Below are 17548 nucleotides of genomic sequence, written 5' to 3' on the forward strand. Positions count from 1 at the left end.
GTTCCCATGCTAATTAACCTGTGATAAGGGTGCCGGGGACGTGCAGCTGATGTCACCGAATGTCAGCTGCCCGTCCTCTTCCCATACCAAGGCGCCGCATATCTGTCACCAGAGAGTGACTTAGATTTGTGAACACATTGGAAATCATTCGATGGTAGGGGACCATCGAAAGATTTAATCCACGTGCGCAAGCAAATCCACTGTACACATGCAAAAACACCCATTTGCATGTGTACGGTTGAAATCGACATGCGGGCGTTCATGTGGGCGGGAGGCAGATGGCATTTAGCAGCTTTGCAAATCAATCAGAATGACCTCCATAGTCTCATACTGTATTTATAAACAAAGATTTATTGGTTCCTGCAGCCATGACTGGGATCGCACACGGTACATTGTATGCAAAGGACTGTATTGGCGTTTACACATGGTAGATGTGCCTTAAGATCCTATCCACGATCTGATCAGATAGGATCGTGGAGAGGATCTTAAGGCACATCCGATTTGCATCCTATCTTGACTATATAGTGCAGATCTGCACTATATAGACAAGGCAGCCAAGACTTTCTGGCTTCCGATACGTGAACGCGCATCGGGATCGGATCGGGATCGCAAGGGTTAAAACCCTTGCGATCTGCATCCGATTCCGATCAGATGCCGATCCGATGTTGACTATATCGTCAACATCGGAAAGGATATCGGACCGTGTGTACACAGCATATGTCAGATAACGTATGAGATCATGCCACCCAGAAAGCTGCTGTTGAGTTCAAGGGAAATCGCTTGCGAATTCAAGGCTCCGATAAGTCGCACTACTGTATGGGGGCCTTTAGATTGGCTTCAATAGTTAGCCCACAGATAACTGGACACCAACACCTAAACTAGTCTTTTAATATTATGGGCCTGATTGCACAGGTGACCGATGTTGAAGCACTGCACATGTGCAAAAATTCAAAATACAGAATAGTGTCCTAGAACATTATCCCTCCTGATTAGCCACCGTATGGTCATTGGGCAGCGTTAGAAGGCTCGCTAAGCACCAAACTACCGCTGCTTAGTGAGCCAGCCAGAATGACCCCCTATGTTTTAATTGCATTTAATTTTCAAGTAATTTAATTAAGGCAATACAAAGTCATATATATACATTACAATCCCCTATTTTATTTTATTTATGTAGCCTCTTTTTTCTTTCTTTCTTTTTCTAGGTGAACAATGTTAAGAAAAATAAAGCAGATATGCACAGCGAAGGCTCCCTTTCTGCTCGAGAGAAGGTTGGCGTACAAGATTTTATGTTGCTGGACTCTCACACCAGCGAGTCTGCTTTCCTTGACAATGTTCACAAGCGGTTTCAGGAGAATCTTATCTATGTAAGATTTCTTATTTGTGGGGGTTTGTTCCATTTTTTATTGTTAACTTATCTTAAGTAACATAGTTCTTAGCCTACATATAAATGTTCTACTTATTTGTTTTAAAACTTCTTGCCTAATGAATCCTCTTAGGGCAGTATTCAATGAGGCCAATTTGCCATGTTTCATGGCGAATTTGTGCTATTTTCACTTTGGAAGGTGATTTTTTTGTGTCAGAAAGTGAATCACCCTATTCAACGTGCACTTTTCGCCGACGGCAAACAGTGAATGAAGGGCAATTCGCCGTCTGATGGTCTCTGCAACTCGCTGTGGTTTTTCAATGTGATTCGCCGTGAGTGTATTCAATGAGAAGATGGCGAATTGCTTTCTAAGTGATTTTCGCTGTGTGTCACCGTGTAGCAATCGCCATCTTTTCATGGTGAAGTGGAATGTGAACTTTTAAAACAATGTTGTTTTTTTTTTAAATTTGGTGTAAAAACATCAGTAATTTTATTCTGTGAAGGGGCATGCTATTTTTATTCATGTGCTTACAGCACATGAATATATATTTAATTTAAAAATATATATATATTTTTTACACATAACAGCCAGCAGGGGGCCGGGAGCCGAGAGCCGCTCATTACATATTCATATATTCACTGCTCCCGATCATTACATATGCACGATCGGGAGCAGTGCATACCCGGTCCCCTGCTGCCTCTCCCGGGGTGCAGCTTGTGCTGCCTAGGTCCCGGGGAGCTCTCCTACCCTCCACATACATTCTGGGGCAGGCAGGGAGACTTCCATCTCCCTGCCTGCCATCGTCCTCCAGCTCCCTGCGGTGTCCGCCGCAGGAGTTAACATTCGCCGACAGGGGCAGCGAGCCTGCCTCATTGAATAGTGTGTCAGTGAGGGCTGGCAGCGAGGGCTCCAGCCCTCCGGAACACGGCGACTGTGCAGCGAATCCTAAACAGAATTCGCTGCACATCGCGATTTTGGTCATTGTATAGTCACTGTATAGTCCTATAATTCTTGGTTATTTCCTATATATTAATCATAACTGTTTTTTTTTATGTAGTTAGTCAGAAATGTGAATTAATTATGATTTTAAACACTAACTAACTACTTATGAAAGAAGTAACACATCCAGACTTGCTCCTTTAAAGATAACATTTTTAATAGGTGATTTTAATCTAAAGGACCACCTATTATTTGTCTTCTTCCAAAAGAACTACATTAAAAATACATTTGTAAAGTATATAAAAGTTTAGGAAGTTTAATAAGACTATTGGGGCAGCATCCAATTACCCATGATCATTGATCTTGAGTAATTGCCAGCTATAACAGGTTTTCCCTGCAACATCAACTTTATACCTGTAACTGCCTTTTTATCACACCCTATTAAACCCAAAATTCTCCGGTAACCACAGAATTCAGGACTAAAGTCCAATTGTACCATTACCAAGGTATATGAATACATAAAAATCTTATTTATGCCAAAAGTTCAATGTTAATTAGTTGCAGTTAAGTCAAGAGGTGAGTCTCTTGAATTACCCTATTCAAAGCCTTCGGGTTCAGCGACATTTAGGAAGATGACAGTCAACTCAAATTCGGGATTTGGCAGCTCAGTCTGACCACAAGTGCTCTCAATGGGGGTCACCTTGTGGTCAGGCTGTGTTGCTGGTTCCCACCATAGAAGCCCATCTTAAATTCATAACATGGGCTTCTATGTAGCCGTGCTGAGCCAATCAGGTGCGGAGCTCCCCAGAGCCCGCTCCTGATTGGCTGAGGAAAAAGTAATTCCCTCATTCTCGGGTAGGGGCTGCTAGTGTCAACACATTTGCAGCTCCTCAGTCCGCTGGAGCTAGGTAGTCGGTTTAATTTTTTTAAACCCTGGATGCTACATGAAACGAAGAGGATGCGATCTACACTGGTTTCTTTTTCACAGGTACTGGAGAAGAAGCATACAGTGCACCCTATAGGTAAGTATGTATGTGTGTATGTAGTATGTATTAAAGTTATACTTTATTACAGTGTGTGTGTTTTATCTAGGTATTGGTTCTGTTTTGCAACAACAAGAACCAGAAGGCTCATTAATGCCGTACATGCTGGGGATTGTGTTTCTCCAATTCCCTGCAGAACCCAATACTCTTCTAATTTTTTAACTTTTAACTACATCAGCACGCCATCCACAGCTCAGGGGTGGCAGGGACAGCCCCAGGCTTCTGCCCGGGCCGGGGTTCCCCTGGTGACCGGCCAGGGTGTTCATGCTTTGGCCGGGGGACCTTATGTAAAAAGTTTCCCTTGGCTGTGACATGACACCGCTGACTGTTTAAACGCGGTGCTGGTTTCCAAAGTACAGGGGACCCCTACTCCTTTTTGGTTTCCTAAATACAGGGGACCCCTACTCCTTTTGTCCCCTGTATTTTGGGAACCAGGACTGGGCCAAGAGCCTGGTGCTGGTTATAGAAATACAGGGGGACCCCATTTCATTTTACCCCTGTATTTCTGCAACCAGGACAGGCTCAATGAGCCCGGGGCTGGTTATACTCGGGCAGGGGGGCCGCTGGCTGTTTGAGCCCGGTGCTGGTTTCCAAAATATGGGGGACCTCTACTCCTTTTGTCCCCTGGATTTTGGGAACCAGGACTGGGCAAAGAGCCTGGTGCTGGTTATAGAAATACAGGGGAACCCCATTTCATTTTACACCTGTAGTTCTGCAACCAGTACAGGCTCAATGAGCCCGGGTCTGGTTATACTCAGGCAGGGTGACCCTGCGCTGTTTTTTTAATTATTTATTTTTCCTATATTTTTTACACAGAGAAGCCTGCACGGATCTGATGGAGCCATTCAGGTTTCAGCCAAAATACTCCTGCAAAAAATGAATTTTATACTGAATTACTGGCCAATTTCAGCAGTACGAATGATAGTAAATAAACACACCACCATAGAAATGATGGTCATATACTATGTCCGTGGTCTATTGATGTGTATTCATTCATACACCAGAATTCAGCTGAGCTTCCCTTATATAAATATGGAAAATCAGCCAAAATAGTCTGTAATCAAATGGGTATGGATACGTACATTCGTACAGTGCAGTAGAACTTTTTAATACATCCTTGTACTGTAACTGTAGCATAAAATGCATATTTAGCATTCAGTGAAACTGTAAATACAGTGGGAGCCACTGCCATCTATCACTATGGCCCTTATTCTGATCGGTGCGGATATTCCCGCATTCTTACGGAGCGGTCCGCACGCCACGGTGTTCTGCCGCGTGCGGCCATCGTCCGTAGAAACGCCCACGTGTCCTCCGCATTCGGACGGACTCACTCTTTAAGAACAGGGCGTGTTTACGGACGACATACAAACCATGCGTGTGCGGGAGAAACACTCAGATTCTGCACGGTATTACAGAGTATTACAGAGTATGCTCGGGAATACCGCATCCGAACGGGAGCCAAGCGGTGCTACCGCCCGTAAGCGGAGTATTTACGCCAAACAACCCACTATTATGTATCTTCTGCAATACATCACATGACCCACTTATTCAATTACCTATCCTCATAAAAAACTGCTTATTTGGAATTGGAATCAATTAGATGCCAATATATCCTTACAAGCATGCCTAACACATGCATTGCACACATTAACCCTTACAGCAATTGAAGCAGCAATGGTTTCAATTAAAGCACTGACAAGCGTCCTATTAGTGAGTAATGAGTAAAGGAGTCGATTCTATTGGGTTCAGGTGTTAATGCTTGTAGTCATTAGGCGGTCCGTTCGCCTCCCGCAGGAACGAGTGGTGTCCGCAAAGCAATAGTGGCCTTTTGGACACCGCACATTTCTTCCCTTTTTGTTCGCGTGCATTCGGAGTGCTATCCGAATGTACGCCCCCCAACATAAGTGTACTCCCCCGTGTCCGCCCATGTTTCCGCCCCGTTTTGCCCACTTTGAAACTACGCCCATGTGTCATTCCGCATGACGCCCATAATACGCCCATATTTCCCGACTGATTGCGGTGAACAGTTTTGTACGGGATTTGGCCGAACAGGTACGGAGTCAATGCGTGGCACATGCGCGTGGCGTTCGCCACGCATGCGCAGACGCCGTAAAGACGCGATCCGAAAGTATGCGGTAAAGTACGCGTCAATCAGAATAAGGGCCTATAATAGGATTAAGTGAGTAATTGGATTACTTTGCTAATCCCCTACTCTATTGTTCAATGTATTGTACTGAGAACAATAGGATAGCCATGGCTAGCCATGGCCTAAGGAAGATAGATGAGATGTGCTCCTACTGTACTTCCCTCTCTCAAACATTTTGAGCACAGATTTTATATGAAAAAAATATTTTGTATATAAAAAAAAAAAATCTCTCATCATGTACTTTTTTCTTAGACTTATATAGGAACATTGCTGGTTTCTGTGAACCCATACAAGGATCTTGAACTATATACTGAGCGACAGATTGAGATATATCAAGGAGTAAATTTCATAGAGCTTCCGCCACACATGTAAGATTTTTATTAAATTAACAATTATACACACACAACGTCTAACATAGCCAACGTATAACAATTTTTTTTTTAATATTAAAAAAAAGAAAGAAATGTAACATTAACATAATGAAATGTATGTGTTATGTGGTTCATAGGTGGATTTACTGTATCGTCATAGTGATTTGTAGCCTTCTCACTTACAAATAACAGCCTTTTATTTAACAGTGACCAATTATGTCAATGCATTGACATTATGCACTCCACAACCGACAAAGGCTTTGTTTTGTGTTCTTTCTGCATAATTCAGACTGAATTTAAATGTAATAATACTGTATGTTTAGAGCAATATGTATAATCTTTTAATATATTAATTTTAATGTATAACATTTAGGGCGATATTTAATAGGGGGCAATTTTTAGGCATGTTTAAAAATCGCACAAAATCGCACTTTTTAATATCGCATTATTTGGTTGATTTTCGCATATTTAATGAGATGCGAATTCGCGGCAAAATAGCGCGATAAAGTGCGATATAGTGCGATATAGTGCGATTTTTTAGTCATAAAAAGGTGCAATTTTCAGTCATGAAAATCGGCACATTTTCAGAAATGTGCGATTTTGGTTAAAAAAAAAAAGTGAAAAAAAAAAAAACTGCGTGGGGTCCCCCCTACAGAGCATAACCAGCCCCGGGCTCAAAGAGCCGGTCCTGGTTTCATAAAATCACGGGGCAGAACAAATAGAGGTCTCCTGGATTTTACAAAACCAGCACCAGGCTCAAGGGCTGGTCCTGGTTCCCAAAATTTGGGGGACAAAATGAGTAGGGGTCCCCCGTATTTCAAGAACCAGCACCGGGCCCAACCAGCCAGCAGGGTAATGCCACAGCCGGGGGGAGACTTTTTATACAAGTCCCCCCGGCCAAAGCATTCATCCTCCTGACCGGTCAGCATGGGCAGGGATCCTGGCGAAGTGGGGACCCCCAAAAGAAAGCCCCCCCCCCCTCCAGAACTTACCTGCCCATGCTGAAGCCCGGGGCTGTCCTCGATGCCCCTGGGCTGTGGACATCAAGCTGTTTCTGTTTAAAAAATAGATGAAAAACTATTCTCTTATACCGTGGAACTGTGAGTCCAAGCAAGCCTCCCCGCATGCTGGGACTTGGAGAACCACAAGTCCCAGCATGCAGGGCATTAAAGGGCCCGCTAGCACTTGTAGTTTCACAGTAAAAGAAATAGTTAAATAAACACACTGACACCCATTAAAAATAATACGTCCAAAGCCCACACATACTGATACTTACCTATCTTGAGCCCGTAGGTAGGTCCCTGGGTCCGGGGTCCGGTGCTCCTGGGTCCAGGGCTCCTTGGCTGTAGAGTCTGGGTCCAGGATCCAAAGAAATCCATAGGGGGACCTGTGGAAGAAAATCCTACTCACCAAGGTCCTCAGGATAAGATCTGTCCTCTTGATCCGACGTAGTCTAGGTCTTCTTTAAAAAAAAAAAAATTGTCTATTCCTGCTGGTACCCGTCTGACGAACTAGCCGGAGAGACGCTGATGCTCCATCTTCAGCGTCTCTCCTCCGAATGATTCTATAGGACTCCTAGCGGACAATCAGGAGCCGAGTTTGGCGGCCAATAGAATCATTCGGAGGAGAGACGCTGAAGATGGAGCATCAGTGTCTCTCCGGCTAGTTCGTCATTTTTTTTAAAGAAGACCTGGACTACGTCAGATCAAGAGGACAGATGTTCTCCTGAGGACCTTGGTGAGTAGGATTTTCTTCCACAGGTCCCCCTATGGATTTCTACGGATCCTGGACCCCGGACTCTTCAGGCCTGGAGCCCCGGACCAGCCCCGGACCCCGGACTCTACAGCCCTGGAGCCCTGGACCCAGGGACTTACCTACCGGCTCAAGATAGGTAAGTATCAGTATGTGTGGGCTTTGGATGTATTAAAGTTTTATTTTTAATGGGTGTCAGTGTGTTTATTTAACTATTTCTTTTACTGTGGAACTACAAGTGCCAGCGGGCCCTTTAATGCCCCGCATGCTGGGACTTGTGGTTCTCCAAGTCCCAGCATGCGGGGGAGGCTTGCTGGGACTCATAGTTCCACGGTATAAGAGAATAGTTTTTCATCTATTTTTTACACAGAATCAGCTCGATGCCCACAGCCCAGGGGCATCGAGGACAGCCCCAGGCTTCAGCATGGGCAGGTAAGTTCTGGAGGGGGGGACCCCTTCTTTGGTGGGGTCCCCACTTCCCCAGGATCCCTGCCCATGCTGACCAGTCAGGGGGATGAATGCTTTGGCCGGGGGGACTTGTATTAAAAGTCTCCCCTTGTCTGTGGCATTACCCTGCTGGCTGGTTGGGCCCGGTGCTGGTTCTTGAAATACGGGGGACCCCTACTCATTTTGTCCCCGTATTTTGGGAACCAGGACCGGTCCTTGAGCCTGGTGCTGGTTTTGTAAAATCCAGGGGACCTCTATTTGTTCTGCCCTGTGATTTTATGAAACCAGAACGGCTCTTTGAGCCCGGGGCTGGTTATGCTCTGGAGGGGGACCCCACGCGGTTTTTTTTTTCACTTTCTTGGGTACTTGTTTCCTAGCACGGCGCCCATCGCATTGTATACCATAAGACTAAATAAGGTATACGATGGTATGCGATGCGATGTGACGCAATGTTGTACAATAAAATATCGCATTGCATATCGTACGTGCCCTCCGACCTTTTCATACCCCCACTATCCACGTCGGCGTGGAGTTGATTTTAGATAGTGTGGCGAGCGCAGCAAGCGACCGAGCCCGAAGCATGGTGAGCGCAGCGAGGCCGGCGCTAGGACGCGGAATACAAGCCCGAAGCGTGGCGAGGGAAGCGAGCCCCGCGAGGTGCCGCGCAATACATGTAAAGTAATCCGTGTCCCTCGCGGGACTCGCTGGGCTCGCCATACTATCTAAAATCAACTCCACGCCGACGTGGATAGTGGGGGTATGAAAAGGTCGGAGGACACGTAAAATGTGTGAAATAGCGGGAAAAACCCTATAAAATATGCGATTTTCGGAAAGTGGCCGAAAACGGACGTTTTTGCAAAAAAACAAAACAAAAAAAACCCGCACCCTATTAAATTTTGCCCTTAGTCAGATGCATCAAGCTTCAAAAAAGTGATAAAATGGAAAATGGTAAACAACCAGCCAATCAGCTCCCAATTGTCATTTTCCAAATGTAGCCTGTAACATGACAGTTAGAAGCTTATTGGCTGGCTGTTTATCACTGTCCATTGTATCACTTTTTGAAGCTTGATACATCTGGACCACAGTGTTAAAAATAAATATATATTACAGTTGGTTATACTGTATCTGTAGCCCAGTATTTCCCAACATCGGTCCTAAAGACAGACTAATAACATGGTTTTAGATATCATGCAGATAGTTTAAAAATAAATGAGTACCGGTGCTCAAACATGGTTTGTCCTTAAAACCTGGACTTGTCTTGAGACCCGAGGCTGGGAAACAGTGCTCTAGTCTGTATTCATTTTTCTTTAGCTATGCAATTGCAGATAATGCCTATAGGGTAATGTGTTCAGAACGGAACAATCATTTCATACTGATATCTGGAGAAAGTGGATCTGGAAAAACTGAAACATCAAAGAAAATCCTTCAGTACTTGGCTATGGCATGTCCAACCTCAGATAAGCTTCAGTCAATTCGAGACCGACTACTCCTCTCCAATCCTGTTCTGGAGGTATACCTGGCATGATCTACTATTTCTGCAGATTTAAAGTGACATATTCAGTTTATAAACTGTGCAAAGCTAGAGTCAAATTGCTAACTTAGATACTTTTCAGGCTTTTGGAAATGCCAAAACACTCCGTAATGACAACTCAAGCCGGTTTGGAAAGTATATGGATGTACAGTTTGACTTCAAGGTAAATGAGAGTTTTTCCTTCTGATCCAGTATGCGCCATACTTCAGGCAGGTATAGTATTTGCTTTGCATGGGACTTGTTATACGTACTGTAAAAAGACAAATTTCTGTGTTTCGCTTGTGAACCAAAATACATCTTTATTTAGATTTGGGTTCTGAGAGCTTATAGGAATTAACCCAAAAATACAATACTTATTTGTAAAAATATATTAACAAGAAACAGCTACAAAGTACATACAGTACATTTTAAATAAAACAAAAAAAACTTGTGGTGCGTATGAAATTAACAATATTATTGTGCATATCGTCTAGTGTGTATGCCCTATATCGTTAATGATGGGATGTTAACAATCCCCCCCCCCCCAGTGGCAAATGCAGGCTTTTTAGAGGGGGGTTTCCAAATGTAATCTAAAATCTCCCACTCTGCAGTACGCAAGTCTGATAAGTGGTCAGGAAAAGGTTAAACATATAATTAATAAATAAATACACAAACATGAGAGAAACTGTACTGCACTTTCTAAGCTCACAATCTCCCTCTTCATGGTAAGGCTTCTGTCTCTTCCTTCTGGCAGCTACTCTCTGGTCCATTGCGATGTTTGAGGGCAGTAAATGTGGTAGAAGAAGCTGGTACACTGGGCATGTGCAGCCGCTTCGCTCTGTCCCTTACACTGCATGATGTGGTGTCAGCTCTACTGATCATATTAAATACCAGTGCTATTGTTGTCATAACTTAAGGCACTTGCCAAGAGGAGGGGGGGTTCTGGGCAACCAGGAACCCCCCTGCATTTCCCTATGCCCCCTCCCTGTCAACTGAACATGCAGTCAAAGCTGCCTATATCCTCAACGATTGTATGTTCAGTGGAGGGCACGTGATGTCAATGGCCGAAATCATTAATGATACCAGAAACCAGTTCATGAAACCAGTTTAATTTTGCAGTGTAAATGATTGGCGCTTTAAAAAAAACCCTGGAGATTTCTTACCAAATCTCTCACTTTCTGATTCTCTCACCCGATTACATTTCACCCAGAAAATCTGTCCTGGGAAGAATGGAAATAAAGCAGCATAAATGCAGGTTTAGACTTCAATGAGTCATTGATTTACCAGTCTGAACCCAGAAAAAAGGTGCTTATACCTTATGTCAGCAGAGCATCGCCCCGTGGATGAGGTTACTCAAGCCCCTGCTGATTGGCTGGTTAGTTAGGTAATTAAGGCTTGGGTCATCTGTGAACTGCTCAATTTACTTTTAACTTAAATCCCTATCATTGTGCATAACTTCTACTGTGACATGATGATCGGTGGGGTCCATATTACTTTCTGCTATGTTAGCGACCATATAAGTGTAAATGTAATGTGCTTGTAAAGTGGGAATGGTGAGATATTTATATATTGGAACCTGTATTACTGGGGGATATGGAAAACACACTGCAAATAGACGTCAGCTATGTTTCATATTATTTTCCACCCACTGTTCTCTTATGAACATGTCATTTCAAGTCATAAACCATATTCAATATGATGTATAATATAATCTAGATAGATACCAATGTGTGTGTGTATGAACACGCATGCGCTGATTACCCCGGACTGGGTTGCTTCCTTTAGATGCCAGCAAAGAGAAAAGATCTTGCACTCTACAGGTTCCTGATGACCAACTTTGCATAATTATGTACATTTGGGAATTTCACTTCTAACTCAGCTATATAGACTAGTCACTACAGCAAGGTTTCTTATGTATGGCTCAAGTATTGTTAACAAGTCATGTCTTTGAATTTTCCTTGATAATTAATTGTCAAATCAGATAGATTAACATATACAGGCTCAGCAATAAGGAAATCTGTAAAATATGATTTGTTGGAGGTACACAAGGAGTTGACGAATCTATTGTTCTACCTGCTGCTGCTTAGCACATTGGCCCTTATTCTGATTGAGTCGGATGGCTCCGAATGCGGACAGACGGCCGATGGTTGGTGTTTGCGCATGTGTGGAGGCGTATCTGCGCATGTGCGAACGCCTCACACATACAAACACGGCGCGAGTTCCGTCTAGAAAATGATCATACGGAACCATCTGATCAGGGGGTGAAGAGGGGCGTGAAGGGCTGTTTGGCCTCATTAACATATGGGTACGCCGTTCCCATGAAACCGCTGGGCGTACGTATGGTAATGCGGCCGTGACGCACGTGTGGGGGGTGGACAGCTGACATAGCCGGATGTCTTTACCTCACCTGTGCTCCTGTCTTGTTCTTCCCTTCCTCTACTTCATCTTCAGTCTCCTCGACAATTTTGACACCTACTTCAGAACTGATGCTGATTTTAGTTCTACCAGCTATACCCCTATTTATACTGTATTTTTCAACACACCCTGTATGTTACCTTGTAATTTGTTTTTTGTTTGCTATGTACGGCGCTGCGGACACTTTGCGGCGCCTTATAAATAAACGTACTACTACTACTACTATTACATGTCAGCTGGCCGCCCATATCCCTGCTTTCATTCGAAAAAATGTCCGAGTGGTTTGGAGCACTCGTGCTGCCTGACCACTCGGTCCATCATTCGAATGCTTGGTGACCATCGGAGGATGGGGGAGGTTCCCACAGATGGAGGAGGTGTTCACATGAAACGTCCACTCGTGATCCATTCGGTCGGTGTCTTACCGCATTCGGACGGTGTGAGCGATCTGTACAGTAGGCGGGGTTAAGAACACTCGGTTCCTGTCCGAAATACGCATTTTTCCGATTCAACTAGAATAAGGACTATTGTTGTGTTAAAAATATTGAATGACTATAAATTACAATTCATCTTATGCGCAAAACAGAGCAAATAGGAAAATGATATTTGGCACACCTATTTTCTTTGTGTGACTGTGGCTGTATCTGCCTACAAAATGCTATGTTACAGTGTTTCCCTAAGCAGACACAGCCATAGTCATACACTGAAAATATGCATGCTGCATATAATTTTAATCAGCAGAAGCTGCTTGTGCGTCCTCTTCGCTCACAAGATGACTGGTCATACGACTTGTATCGCATGGAGGATAGATGTATGTGGACACTGTAATCAATTGTAGCACTTACTGCTATTGGACTGTAATGCAGATTTTATTTATTCTCTTGTGTTGTTCTTCTGTAGGGAGCTCCTGCTGGAGGGCATATCCTTAGCTATTTAATAGAGAAGTCACGAGTGGTTCATCAGAATCAAGGGGAGAGGAACTTCCACATTTTCTATCAGTTGTTGGAGGGAGGAGAGGATCACCTGATACGGTGGCTGGGTCTAGAACGTAATCCACAACTATATAGTTACCTCATTCAAGTAAGAACAAATATCTATGGATTTTATATATAAGGGTTAAGTATTAATATCAACATGATTTGTTTGTTGTCATTCTTCATCATCAGGGTGAGTGTGCCAAAGTAAGCTCCATCTGTGACAAAACAAATTGGAAGCTTGTCCGTAGGGCATTTACCATAATTGAGTTCACAGAAGCGGACATAGAGGTAAGAAATCTATAACCATGTTCATGTACCCTTTTATGTCAGAAAATATGGTTCTTCCATATTTAGTTTCGTGGTTGATTCTTTTTGTGCGGAATTGTCCTGCAAAATGTTCTTGCCATTGGGGTATCCCTGCCTGATTAGTAACGCACTGGTAAGTATATCATCTCAACATCTTCCCATGCAGACCGGGTGGAGCTGTCCCTAGGGATTAATGAGGCATGTATACCAATGCTTTATGGTCATTTTTTGGAAACTGTTTTGCAATCATTCTGCAATCTTACATGTATTGATAGAATTTCTCTAGTCCTACTATAATTGTATAGCTGGTAATGAATCAGTATTGGAGTCATGGAATGTGTTATTGATTGAGACATAGCTTTGTTTGGGACACAACTAATTACAGGACTATTAAAAAAATTAGGTACTTATGTAATATCTGGGCTCCCGGTTTTCTTATGAGACCGTGTCCCCTCGCGGGGCTCGCTGCGCTCGCCACGCTTCGGGCACGGTGGCTCGCTGCGCTCGCCACACTATATAAAATCAACTCCATGCGTAGTTGGATAGTAGGGGTATGAAAAAATGGGGTGCATATAACATGGGAGTCCAGATAATACATAAGTACCAAAAATTACATTGTTCCTGTTTCTTGAGTATGATTCTTTGCTTTATGACTGTTAGAAATCCATATACATTTTATTATTATTATTATTATTATCATTATTATTATGGTTCAGAAAGATGCAGTACTGTAGTTTGTGCCTTAGGAAATGTATCCATATAGTTGACACTACCTAGTGTTTAGCTCTTACTTGTTTGTTGGTGAAGTGCGACAAGTGGAGCAAGTGTGGCTCAGAGAGATTTACAAGTGTGAGTAGTATATGTGGGATTAGGATTGGATCTAGTAAATAGGGGTTTAATAGAACATTTAAAGATCTAAAGGCTGAGAGAGGGTCTGATCTGGTATGATAGGGAATTCCAATAGGTGATTATAAGCATTGGGGAGAACAGGTGTTGTGCATATGCAGATCCCCAACCATCGGATTTGTACATAAACCATCAAGTTTGATTCAGGCCGCTGATATGAGTAGATTTGGTATTGACTATGTAAAGCGTATACTTTTGGAACGTATGGAACTTATTCATGCGCCTGTCTTTACATGTAATGCCTTTTCATCCACTTTTAATATACAAGATTATTCACCTTTGTATACCTCATTTTCCACTTCCCCTATATATGCACATTTCTCAGTTTGCTCTGGGTCACTCTCATTGTCTGCAACCTTCAAGGGAGCGGCTTGTTTGTTGCTTTTGCTTTGTCCGTGGATCTCATCATTGCCCGGCCCTATAGCACAATATGCTCTCACTGTTGTCCACAATGGGTGATGTATGTGCTGTGTGCTTTACGCCTTCTCCTTCTATATTCGTCCACCTTTCTGTGTGAGCTCTACAACATAAAGTACTTCTTGTGCTACACCCACCAAGAAACTCATACTGGATTTGCTGATTCAAAGATTTTAGTCATTTTGACTTGTACAAGTATTCCACCCCATGAAAGTGAACATCTCTGTCTGTATTACAAGTAACCCTTGCACATGATTTATTGTTGCAGATGTTTATGATTAATTAAAAAATGTATATTATGGTACTCTGAATCCGCTCCTACTCTGTATGTGCCCTCACATGTGACTTGGTGATAGCTTGAACATCTCTATCTTACTTATATTTATCACATCTCAGATACAGTTGTGATGAACCTATATTTGTATTGGGATATTTGAAAATATTTCAGGAATGCATTAAAATTCGCATTCCAGGAAAAAGTTTGCAATCATTACCTTGCACTTCTCAGGCAATTTTCAAAATATATGCTCTGAGAATGTGTATACCCATGTGCCCACTCTCCTCCTCTTTCTGATGCATCTACCCCAGCTCCCGGCCTCCTCTCCAATCTGTAATAGAAAATAATCAAAAAGAACTTACCTGCTTGCTGCACCGAGGCCGAAGATTGTGAGATCCTTTTTGTTTTGACCCAGTCAGCTGATCTATACAGTCATCTGAGCTGTAGTAAAATCGTAACCACATCTCTGATCCAGTCACAAAGGAGCTCACGATCACCGATCACTGAATGAAGTTTTTTTTTTTATCTTGTTTTTATTATTAACTATCTTTTTATATGATCAGCCTGTGGCTTATTAGACACAGAGGCGGATCACAGAAGCTGGCTCCAGGCTCTGCCCTGCCTGTCAGCATGCAGGAAGAACAGTACTGGAAAATCAGAGCAAAGCCTGTAAACCATCTGTATATGGTGTTATTATAGCAAGGCTCCCTCCAGATTTTTTTTCTTTTGACATTTTAACATTAGTAAATTTAAGTAGATAGCATTTCCCATTACAGGTATGTCAAATGTGATCTGCTTGCTAAAATGGGTTGGTTAGTGGCAGGGCTATTTTTCAGTAGGCTGCAGCAGGAACTGAGGCCCTTATTCTAGTTCACTCTTTCTGACAAAATATTTCTTAGATGGACAAAACCATGTTCACTGCAGGTGAGGCAGGTGTAAAACCCCACCCAAATCTAATTATCTCTGCACAAGTAACACCTGCCTCAACTGAGGTGCACATGGTTTTGTCCATCTAAGAAATATTTTGTCAGAAAAAGTGAACTAGAATAAGGGCCTCAGTTCCTGCTGGAGCCTACTGAAAAATAGCCCTGGTTAGTGGTCAGCATACGGATGGTCAGAATCCTGATGGATCTAACCCTATCCATAGTCCTAACCCTAAAGCTAATCCACCACTCCTGTGGCCTGACCCTAACTGTCCCCTCTCACAGACTAACCAAACCTTTCCCTCCTGCAGCCTATCCCTAACTGTCCCCTCCCTCAGCCTATCCCTAACCATTCCCTCCTGGACCTGCAGCCTAATACTCACTCTCCCCCTAGTTCCTAAGCCTAACCCTAAAACTAACCCTAGCCTTAACCTGAATACTCAGCTTTAGGATCTGTCAGCATTGTGACTGCCGGGATTCTGCTGATAGCATTATGACTGCTTGGGATACTTACTGCATCCCACTAAAACAATGTTAATTTAAGGGCTTGGCGCATTCTCCACCAATAGCCAATTCATTAACCCCTTCCTGACAGAGCCAGTTTTTGCGTTCCTGACAGAGCCCTTTTTTTCAAATCTGACATGTCTCACTTAAGTGGGGATAACTTTTTTTTGCTTTTACTTATCCCAGTGATTTTGAGATTGTTTTTTCGTGACACATTGTACTTCAAATTAGTGGTAAATTTGGGTCGATACAGTCTGTGTTTTTTTGTGAAAAATACCAAAATGTCGTAAAAAAATGGAAAATTTAGCAATTTGCAAAATGTTAAATTTTCTGCTTGTGAGACAAATAATCATACCACTCAAAATAGTTAATAACTAACATAGACCATATGTCTACTTTATGTTGACATCATTATTTCAACTTCCTTTTAATTTTTTTGGACACTAGGAGGCTTACAATATGAATAGCAAATTCTCAAATCTTCAAGAAAATTTCAAACACTGATTTTTTTAGGGACCAGTTCAGTTCTGATGTGACTTTGAGGGACTTGTATGTGAGACACCCCCATAAATGATACCATTTCAAAAACTGCACCCCTCACAGTATTCAAAACAGCATTTTGGAAGTTTGTTAACCCTTTAGGTGTTTCACAGGAATTAAAACAAAGTGTAGGTGAAATTTCAAAATTTCATTTTTTTTGCAGATTTGCAATTTTAATACATTTTTCTAAGGAACACAGTACATTTTACTAGAGAAATGTGACTAAAAATTGATTCCCCCAATTCTTTTGTTTTCATAAATATCCTATATGTGGCCCTAGTGTGCACGTTGACCAAACCACAGGCTTCATAATAGAAGGAGCACCTACTTGATTTTGGAGCCTCCTTTTTATGAGATTATTTTTTAGGCACCATGTAGGTTTCTAGGCACCATAAGATGCTAAAAGTTAGGAACCCCCCCACAAGTGACCCCATTTTGCAAACTACACCCCTCAGGGAATTCATCTAGGGGTATAGTGTACATTTCAAACCCCCAGGGGTTTCACCAATTTTGATACAAGTGGGCAGTGAAAATGAAAAATTACATTTTTTTACACAAAAATGCAGTTCTGGCTCAAAATTTTTCATTTTCAGAAGGTATGAAGGAGAAAAAGCACCCCAAAATATGTGCCCCAATTTCTCCCGAGTACGGCAATGCCTCACATGTGACCAAAAAATACCAGTTGGGTGCATGGCAGGACTCAGAAGGGAAGGA

The 17548-nt window shown here is 42.7% G+C and overlaps 1 protein-coding gene across 1 annotated transcript in view; it reads left to right on the forward strand.

Annotated features, from left to right (window-relative positions):
- The first annotated feature begins 1206 nt into the window (after positions 1 to 1206).
- Positions 1207 to 17548, forward strand: part of MYO1H (myosin IH) — a 70110-nt gene continuing 53768 nt past the window's right edge. Inside the window, exons 1-6 of the mRNA XM_083146121.1 lie at positions 1207 to 1364; positions 5745 to 5860; positions 9374 to 9572; positions 9676 to 9756; positions 12885 to 13064; positions 13151 to 13249. Coding sequence (XP_083002247.1) covers positions 1233 to 1364; positions 5745 to 5860; positions 9374 to 9572; positions 9676 to 9756; positions 12885 to 13064; positions 13151 to 13249 — 807 coding nt within the window. The 5' untranslated portion in view covers positions 1207 to 1232. The remainder of the gene's footprint in view (positions 1365 to 5744; positions 5861 to 9373; positions 9573 to 9675; positions 9757 to 12884; positions 13065 to 13150; positions 13250 to 17548) is intronic.

Source organism: Crinia signifera, chromosome 1 (assembly GCF_055691185.1).
Source record: "Crinia signifera chromosome 1, ASM5569118v1, whole genome shotgun sequence".
NCBI lineage: Eukaryota > Metazoa > Chordata > Amphibia > Anura > Myobatrachidae > Crinia > Crinia signifera.